General features: G+C 46.0%; 1 protein-coding gene across 1 annotated transcript; it reads right to left on the bottom strand.

The window, feature by feature from the left end:
* Window positions 1–2155: 2155 nt before the first annotated feature.
* Window positions 2156–9728, bottom strand: STEEP1 (STING1 ER exit protein 1). The gene is made up of 7 exons (XM_077826514.1): window positions 9552–9728; window positions 7829–7946; window positions 6346–6387; window positions 5595–5733; window positions 4967–5056; window positions 3672–3764; window positions 2156–2665 (listed from the first exon to the last, which is right to left on the bottom strand). Exons 1-7 carry the CDS (start codon window positions 9673–9675, stop codon window positions 2603–2605), a joined length of 669 nt encoding a protein of 222 aa, XP_077682640.1. The 5' UTR covers window positions 9676–9728; the 3' UTR covers window positions 2156–2602.
* Window positions 9729–10345: the final 617 nt, after the last annotated feature.

Below are 10345 nucleotides of genomic sequence, written 5' to 3'. Positions count from 1 at the left end.
AAATTTGACTCCTTTTGCAAGGGCATGTTTTGTGCCCTGCTGCAGCCCCGGGGCCAGAGGAGCTGTCAGTTCCTGCAGCCGGGGCCGGGGGAGCTCGCTCTCCCCACTGCAGCCCCTGGCCAGATGAGTTCTGTGTCCCTGAAAATTATTGGGGGGACAGGTCCCTAATTGCCCCCCCTTGTGCATGCCCCTGGGGCTAATACAAATTTCTGCTACAAGCTGGGGGTTTAATCAGTGGGATGCAATGAAGGGGGAGAGAGGTCTGGGAGTGTAGGTTGATCATAGGCTGGCTGAGCCCCAATGTGGTACAGCTGTGGAAAAAAAACAATGCGATTCTTGGACGTATCAGGCAAAGCATTTCCAGAAGAGATAGAGAAGTATTAATACCCTTGTTCAAGGAACTGGTAAAACCTCATCTGGGACAGTGCTTACAATTCTAGTCACCCATGTTCAGCAAGAGGAATTCAAATTGGAACAGTGGAAGAGAGGAGCTACTGGGATGTTGCAGAGAATGGAGGGCCTATCCAATGAGAGGAGATGGGAAGTGCTTGGCTTGTTTAGCCTAGCAGAAAGAAGACCGAGAAGGGATTTGCTTGCTTTCTATAACTACATGGGAGATAAACAAGAGGTAGGCTGAAGAGCTATTTAAGCTAAAGGACAATTTGGCACAAAATTGGCCATGAACAAATTCAGGCTGAAAATTAGAAGAAAGTTTCTAACGAGCAGAGGGTTTTTGTTGGTCTCCTTCCTTTTAGCATCAGAGGGGGCCGTGGCTGGAGCTGACACATTGGATTGGGTGGCCAGGGCTCTGAGGCAGCATTGAGCAGCCAGGGCTCTGAGGCAGCATTGAGCATGCTCTCTCTGTTGCTTGGCTGGTTCTTGTTCAAATGCTCAGGGTCTAACTGATCGCCCTATTTGAGGTCAGGTGGGAATTCTTCCCCCCAAGGTCAGACTGGCAATGAGCTTGGGGAGTTTTCATCTTCCTCTGCAGCATATGGGTGCAGGTCACTTGCCAGGATTTTTGTGGCTATATCTCACCTAATCAATTCCCAGACATTGCAGGGGCCTTGGCATTGGTGCATCTTGGTTCCTCCTATTCTCTCCCTGTGGCACATAATAGTTTAGTCTCCTGTGGGCTGTGATATGTGGGTCTAATTCCAGTAGTTGGGTTTAGTGTGTAGGTGCTGGGTGGCTTAGGGGGCCTTTGGTATACAGGTGGTTTGGGGGTAGATCAGGCGTTCTCAAACTGGGGGTCAGGACCCCTCAGGGGGTCACGAGGTTATTACATGGGGAGGTCATGAGCTGTCAACCTCCACCCCAAACCCGCTTTGCCTCCAGGATTAATAATGGTGTTAACTATATAAAAAAGTGTTTTTAATTTATAAGCAGGGGTTGCACTCAGAAACTTGCTATGTGAAAGGGGTCACCAGTAAAATAAGAGCCACTGGACTAGCTCATCCAGTGGTCCCTTCTAGCCTGAAACTCTCATTATATATGAATTTTTATTGTTTTTTCAGTGCATAGTTAACAGTAATTACATTCTAAATTTCCTTCCTATCCATTTACTCATTATAAGTCTAAACACTAACAACATTTTGGGTAACAGATTGCTTAGACTTTAGAGACAGAAGTACTAGTCAAGTTAGAAGTGGTAGTCAATGGATTTTATTAAAGTCCTAGGATATTTATATTTGCATTCTTTAGTTTAAAGAAGGCATCGGTAGAGCCACTTTTTGTTTTCAGTCATTTAAGGTAGGGTTGGACTTCACCCTGCCACATCTGTACCAATTCGTTGTTAAAACTGAATTTAAAAACTTTTTGATCACCACTGTTTTCCGATTTTCAAAAGAGGGGACTCTTAAGTACCTTTAGTTAGGCACCCAAATGGCCTAGTTTTCAAAAGTGCTGGGAACCCAGCAATTCCTATGATTTTGGAAGAATTCAGCTGGGCGTTTTCAAAGACACACTGCTTACCAATCGTGTTGCACCACTGGACCTTGTTTCAAGTCTGTGCAGTGAAGATTTTCAGTTAAGTAAACATGTTGAAGATTTGTATAGATTATTACCATTCTAGTTTGTGCTAGGGCGAGAATTCCCTTTGTATAATATACTGCATGATTTGAAGACTTGTTTTTTAAATAAGAACATGGACAACTTACTTTATAAGGATTTATTTGCTGTGCATAGATTATTGCTTTACCTACACATCTAAGAGTCCAGTAAATACCTTATGAACATCTGAAAATAGCACACACTGATCTTTTGTACCAGTGTCTTAATCCCATGCACACACCTGGCAGAGGGTTTCCCCTGGAACAGATGTTACCCTAAGAGTCAGGCAAAACACTCGAGAGTGCACAGAAGTGTAATTTAAAAAAAGTCCTGGAAGTCCTTCAGTGTATTAAAATACCGGAGATCAAAGTACAGCCTCTAGCAAGACAGTGGCACCTTCCAAGCTGGTTTCAATGCATGGCTCTTAAAAGTTGTACTTAAGATCTGCAGGGCTGACTGAATTCTCTGTTGGGAGTCTCAGGAGTTGCTCTTGGTTATCCTCCCTCTCCAAATAGTCAGCTGCCTGAGCACGATCTGATGCGGGTTCCTTTTATTTGAACTGATTATCTATTAGGGTTCCTTTCATCTTGGCTTTCTTGGCTTCCAGCTCAGCCTGATTAGAAAAATTGGAACAGAATGAAAACTCTACACAAGAACATCATCACGAGTAACTTTCTCTCCAGCACTCTGAGGTACGATCTTCTGGTCTGAGCACTACTAATGCAGCATGCAGCCACCTAAGAGCTCAATGCAGAACAAAACGCTTCAAGTCTCTTCATTCACTACCCTCTTTGTTTCTGGGTGCAAATCAGAAGGTGGATTTCAATCTTTGAAGCGCCAAATGGTCTGGTATTAGATACGTAAGAGGCCATTTCACACTTTATATCCTGCACTGGCAGGAAGGTGAGCTAGATAATCTAGTAAACCTTTCCCATCTCCAACTTCTATAAGCCTGTTGCCATAGTTAAGATCACTGAGCATGTTCTTAATGTTGGTTGTCCTTTGCAGGACTGCAGCAGAGCTACTGCACTGGCAGGCCCTCCTTTCTGTAACTTACTCCCTGTTGTAGCCTACGCTAAAGCCTGAGTGTGGCAGGCTTGAGGACACAATGTAAGGCACTGGATAATCTCCCCCAGCTCTGATCTGACCATTCAATGGCTATCTGGCCTCAGAGGCTGCCCTGGTTGCACTGTGTCTTATAAACTACCCTTTTTGAGTAGGTCTATGTATAATTTTCTATGATCTTCAATTTTAGAGGACGAGAGAAAACCTCTACAGTACAGTCTTCTCCTCATAGGACGGGTAGGAGAGGTAAGATATGGTGATGTCTAACAACAGGAGCTTACACAACTGGGGGAAAACCTACAATAATTGTGTGGATTTTCTTAATATTATTATTTAATAACTTTTTCAATTCAAGTTAAAAATGCAAAGGATAAATAATTTGGACTGTTAAGCTTAACAACTGCCCACCCCCAAGGCTGCATATGAACTCTGTACACCCACTGTAGGGTATTAAGATATGCTGCTTATGTATACTGCCAACAGACCCAAGGGAATTGGACACCCCACAAAGATAAAGTTTCACCAACAATGCACTGAAAACAAAACAGACTTACCAGTTCCTGCAGCCTCCTTTTGCTCATGCCTTTGCGTTCCAGCTGCTTCTCAATCACTTTAGCATTCTGTGCATAGGAATCTGCAATCTCTCGCTGAAAAATATACAGTGCCACTGCGTTATACTGTGGGCCAGAACTGCACTGCCTCACTGATCTGACAAGTGAGATGGGTAGGATCAATTTCCAGCTGGGTATAAAGTTAGTGACAATGTGAGCACTACCCAACTTTAGCGTGGGGCCTGCACCTGTCAAAAGATCCCCATTGTGCAATAATGCTTGCTGCTGTATATCTTTTGTTCTCCCAAAAGATCTCAAAATGCCTCAGATTGACAGGCAAACTATAAAGTGATAAATTATCCTGCCACTGAAATGCAGTCACCTCTAGGGCACAGCACGCCTGCTGTTTAAAATGCATGGTAACAGCAGCTTAGAACAGGAAGTAAAGAATCAGGACCACAAGCCACTGGCCAACTGTAGTCATCACCACCATGTTCTGGCTGGTACGCGCAAAATGCAAGCAAGAAAGGTTGATATGTAATGTGTGTTCTGGACCAGGTCTCTTCATTAGTATGGCAGAGGCGGTTCAGGGGAGATCATAAGGGCAAAAGGATTCTGTGTTACCAGATGGGAGACTATTATTACTACCACCATATGAGGAGACTGTCATCTGCATGTTAAATATATTAATTACTTGCTTATCTATATGCAGTCTTAACCAATCTGAACCCACCTGACTTGAGATCACCCATTCATTTCAATCAAGAGCATTGCAAAATGCAAAATAAACTGAGGAGAATGACAAGGAAGGAGAGGCAGGAATGAGGTCACAATTCCCCTCAAACTGCTGCACAGAGGGAAAAGTACGTTAAGGAGCCCTCCTAGAATAGAGAGGAAGACAGTGCTGAGAGGATGGCTACTGCATAGGAACTCACTAGCATTATTTGTTAGCTTGTCCTAGAAGATACCCATCTCACTCGTACTGGTAGGATGATCCACACCTGTGGCATGAATCTTATTAGCCACAGAAATGTTCAAGTGAAGAGCACAATATAAATACTTAGATGGATAACTGAGCATTTTGTCTGACTGAACTTCCCCGGGGAAATTCAAATCTTCTATGTGATGAATAATGGACTTCCCTTATGTATGGAACAGACCGAAAGGCTAAAATGGAATTAAACTGAAAGCGTTGCCATTCAGACAAGAAATTTCTGGAAAGCTTAGATTTGGTATCCCAACAAAACCTCTGTGTAACTTGGTATCTTGTTGGCATTAGCGGGGCAAAGAAAACTCACTGCTTCAATCTCCTCCTCCTCTTCATCAATGGTGGAGACCGTGACTGAACTGAACTTGCCCATGTCTTTGGTCCGTTTGGTCATCATCACCTAGGACACGAACAAGAGATTTTGCTTTAGTTCAGTGCACATTAGTGTTACCAATAATTTTCTCTACTCCATAGCCTTGAAGGCGTCTCCTGTAAATCCATACTGTTAAGTATTGCCTTTTATTGGAGGCACAGTAAGATTAACCACATGGGTTTGCTGGTACCAAGAAGTGCCAGCTCTTGGAATCAATGTACTCAACACCAAGAACTGGAGAGAAGATAATATTCAGGTGTCGAGTCTGAGATGCTTTCAAATGGATCTTCTAGGTTGCTTAGGCCAAAGATCTAACAGGTGCAGGGATCCCTTCCCATCCTTATTCCTCTGTCCTCCAGTTTCAAAAACTTCATGTTAGTCTTCCTTGGCAGAAGTTGAATGCAGTCAACACCACTATTTCAGGTAAACTAGAAGGGATCATTAGAGTGACATAGCACAGGGGCCAGGCATTCTAGCAGAGATGGCCAGACCTGTTAGGTCATTTTGTCCATTCACACCCTTTCGAAGGCAAAGATAGCTTTGTAACTCATCTAAGTCTAATTACCTTTTTGGGAGGCTCTTGTTTCTGAGTGTATATGTTTGTTTTCCCAAAGCCCTGGCCAAACTTGACCACAGCTCCATCGACAATGAAAGTAACTGGGGCATTCTTCTGCTGGTGCTGGTAGAAGAGCAGAAGTCCACACCTGGAAACAACAACACATCTACTGGTGAAAGAGTGCAGATCTCAGTCTCATGCTCAGATGACTTGGCTGTAGTTTATTTACCAAACGGGCTCTAAAAACAGCCTGTACCGCAAACTGTCCAGTGTAGCTAATTAGCCTTTTTGAACAGGCTGGAACTTCTTTTCAGGTAACCAATCATCAAAGAAGGAGACAGATTATAGACCAAACATTAGAATGTCAACAGGTGAAGAGTCACAGATTTTCTCAAAAGCCCATTTTATAATACAGTCTGGTCTTTCCTTCCATTATGTGATACATACTCAACTCTCTCCCTGCTTTCCTTAGCTGCCAAATTGAGAAATGCAATAAAAATGAAAAGTGCAATTAAAGTGGGACAAATGGGAGTGCTGGTAAAAGGCTGTTTTTTATATTCTGGCCCCAGCTACTTGACCAGGATCAGGATTACAAAATGTTAATACTCACATCACATCACACAAGTCAAAAATCTCATGTGTCCAGCAGCTACTCTTACAAGAAGAAATGTTATTTCTAAGGGGCTGTGACACACAATGAAAAGTAAAAAGCAAGCATCTCCTATGCTGTAATAATACGATTTGATCTGCTGACACTTACTTTCCACACTTCTTCCTGTACTGCCTCTCAATACCTTCTGGTCTGCAGGAGAAAGAGAGAATTTACAGAAAAGTGGGAAGGCATCAGCTACTGCTGTCTAGATACTAAAGGAGAGTGCATTAGAAACACTTAAGAGTAAACAGAAATAATTCCAAATGAGCAATGAGATAGTGGCTTGGGGACTGTGTATACCTAACAGATCTGCAATTCATTAGGTATCCATAAAGGGGTAATACAAGTCTTATTCTGGGCACCAACTAAAAGAGACATGGGGGAAAGAGATCATGAATAGGGCATAAAACTAGAATCGCTGGAGGAGTAGAGAAGGCAGGAAGACACAACACAGCAACAGACTGTAGTGAAGTAGTGGTAGGCCCAGGGCAAAGACACCTTTTCTTTTAAACCCCTTTTTAAAACATTTTTCTCCAAGAAAGGCTTGCTACCTTGATTTTATCCCTAATGAAATCTCAACATCCTTCCTTACTTGAGCTGTTGTTCTGTTTTGTCTTCAGGCTTGTCTATATAAACACTTAGTTCACAGCAAACTCGGGTCTAAATCTACCCCACACTAGCCTGCTGTGCAATAATTAACTCAATGGACCCTGCTGCCTCACTTTGAAATGAGAGTAGAGCCAAGCACACTACAGAACTTTCAGTGCATGGCAGCAGGGTCCACATGAACAATTTGTGATTGTCTGACTACTGTGGATAGATTCACACACCAGCTTGCCACAACCTAACTGTCTATATAGACAAGCCTTTAGTCTTCTCTCTCCTAGATTGTAAATTCTTTGGTTCAGAGAACGTGTCTCAGTCTATGGTATGTTGTAAAGGGCCATGTAAATGTGTACAAGATTTTTAATACTAATATTCCCAAACAGAGTTAAAAGTCACAGCAAGACTAGAAAGCAGGAGTGCTGCAATTTACCTGAAATCCAAGAGAGGAGGAAAACAAAGCACAAGGTCCCCAAATAGGCTGCACTTTAACCTGTCAATTCTGTATTGCAGTGACCAATGTATTTATAAAAGTGACTTACAATAGGCTCTCAATGGCCTCCTTTTATCAGAAATCCAACAGCAAGGGTGCTGGCAGTCCAAGCTTCTTCGAAGCTGCTCACTTCAGATTAAATAGTTTTGCTTCACGTCTGCTTTTGTTGTGGTCATGAAATAAGGGCCAGATAACGTTTTTCAAATTTAATTTATCATCAATAGTAATTTTTCCTCTGGTAAATAGGAAAGAGAATTAGCATTCATATGGCATTCTATTATATGGTTGAAGTAGCTCAAATGGGGACCTGAACTATTTGACCATGTCTCTTTAATATCAGCAAATGAGCTGATGACAGTGTTAACAACTTCAGATTTAGCAGTACTCAGGTTACCAATTTTAGGAGTTATTTTCATCCAAAAATTTGAAGCACAAACAGCAACAGTGTCACAGCAACTGTCAAGGAAGCCAATGGAGGAAGAGAAGGTTTCCTACCTTCTGAGATAAACATTTTCCTCCTCCTCTGTGTTACAGAATTTATGGGCATGTTTGGCTGCATCAATCACCCGAGCTCTGTCTCGAGGCCTCATGGGCAGCTTCTCCAGCTGACAGTCTGCAGAAGTGAAGAGAGAAGCTGTTATAGAATGCAGATTCAGATCCGTCGCTAAGGGAGGGAGTTCTGATTGTCCGAGAGTGTTCATCTGAGATGGAGACACAAACTTTGAAGGGCCAATTTTTTTTTTTTTGGGTGAATACCTAGTGACTTTCTTCATCACACGTTTTTTTTAAACACCTCATTATCTCTCCTCCCCCCCCCCCCCCGACACACACTAAAAAACAGCCAAACAAAAGCATTGGTGCACTCTGTTAGATTTCTGCTTGATCTCCTGGTGACAAACGTTGAGTGATTTAGCAACCTAACTGATCAAAGTCCAGGCACAGAAGAATGCCCAACATTGCAGTACCGTATTTCTTCTCCCTCCATCGGGAGCCAGAATGAGCAAACTCTACCTCACCTCAGCTGGAGATTCATCATAACCCAGCACCATTAAGGATGGAGGGGAAGACAGGGAAAAAAAAGGGATCCCAACACAAGGATTTTAAGAAACTGAGGACATTGAGAGATGTCACAGAGTGGTGACAAAACTTAATAATGTTAATACTTAGCAACTCTGTAGCACTTTACGTATCCAAAACTCTGAACAAACTTTCATGCCCAGAAAACTGAAGTACCTGGCTTAAATTAGTACGAGATGGGCTGCGGACTCAGGAGCTCTTGTCTTCTAGTGCTGTGATCAGAGAACTCTACCATCCCTTTATACTCAGAGAGTCTCATAATCAATGAATTTAGTGTCTCAGCCTTCTCAGGGATCTACGGAAGCTTTATCCCTCCCACTCTGCAGATGGGGAAACTGAAATACAGGGAAAGTGACTTGCCCAAGGCCGTGAAGGGAGAGAATGGCAGGGCCAGAAAGAAAGGCCCGAAAGCAGAGCTACTTCTCACTCAGATTTTCTCAGGGACCCCATTGTCATAAGGTGGTGGGAGGCCATTGGGTCAGCTGGTCCATCCCAGGCACATTCTGAAGTGCAAGGGAGGTGTCCATGTCATCTGAAAATCTTCTCAGTCCCCAGGGATGCCCAACATCCCCTCCCACCTGTGACCGCCAAACTGACCCACCAAACAACACCACACACGCAGCTGTCATCCCAGCCTCTGGCCTTCAGGGATCTATAGGGACACACCTGGCCAAGACGAGGGTCCTTTTCCTTAGTCCCCTCCCCCACCGCAAAGCCCCAGCTGCCCCCTCCCCACAGGCCCCAACTGCTGCTCCCCCCCAAGGCCCCAGCTGCCCCCTCCCCCCGGGTTCCGGTCCCTCCCCACAGGCCCCAACTGCCCCCTCGTCCTGGGGTCCTGCCCCTCCCCGCAAATTCCTGCTCCTCCCCCCAGTCCCCCACTGCTCCTCCTCCCCCCGGGTTCCTGCCCCTCCCCCCCAAAGCCCCAGCTGCCCCCTCCCGGGTTCCTGCCCCTCCCCCCAGGCCCCCACTGCTCCTCCCCATAGGCCCCCACTGCTCCTCCCCCCCAAGACCCCAGCTGCCCCCTCCGCTCCTCCCCGCCAAGGCCCCAACTGCCCCCTCCCCCCAGATTCCTGCCCCGCCCCACAGGTCCCAGCTGCCCCCTGCCCCCGGGCGCCCAGGCCCCAGCCGCTCCCCGGCTCACCCAGCACCAGCACCATCTGGCCGCACAGACAGTAGTAAACGTGCAGCGGCTTCTCGCCGTCATCGTACTCCTCGCGGTCCCGGGTGTCGGAGCAGACCACGGAGCGGGACACCACCTTGGGCATGGCGGCGCCGAGCGAGCGCAGCCGGCGGAGGCCCTGCCCCTCGGCCTGCGTCGGGGTCGGGCCGCCCCTTCGGGGGCCGGGCCTAGGGCGGGGGCCTCGGCCGGCCTCCCCGCAGGGGTGGGGCTCAGCGCTGCTGGGCCGGGGGGGGGTACACTGGGGCAGGAGTTGCCCTGGGAGGGTATAAAGGGGGGAGATCTGGGGCGGTAAACAGGGGCGGAGTTGGCCTGGTGTGGTTATATTGGGGGAGGTCACGGTGTACAATGGGGGGCGGGCGGCTCTGGGATGGTAAACACAGGGGGGGATGCTCTAGGAGGCTGTTGTCCTGGGATACTATATACTAGGACAGGGGGAGCTGCCCTGGGATGGATGGAATACACGGGGGGTTCTGTCCTGGGATATATGTAGGGACTGCAGTAGCCTAGATTGTATACTGAATTGGCATGATATAATGGGGCGTTTATATGTTGTGACATGCACCCAAGAAGGGGCCCTACATGGTGTGTATTGGGTGGGGGGGACATATGCATTGTGTTGGCAGTAGCTCACCGCTATAACACACTGTATATTAAAGGGGTTGCTCTGACTTTTGGTAGAGTATTTTGGATTTCTCTGGCCTGCATTAGCATAGCCCATACAGGGAAGGATTCTACAGCATCTCTGTTCTACGCTT

This window comes from Eretmochelys imbricata, chromosome 9 (genome assembly GCF_965152235.1).
Source record: "Eretmochelys imbricata isolate rEreImb1 chromosome 9, rEreImb1.hap1, whole genome shotgun sequence".
Lineage (NCBI taxonomy): Eukaryota > Metazoa > Chordata > Testudines > Cheloniidae > Eretmochelys > Eretmochelys imbricata.
The sequence above is the reverse complement of the archived record's forward strand: the minus strand, read 5'-3'. Positions and strand labels throughout refer to the sequence as shown.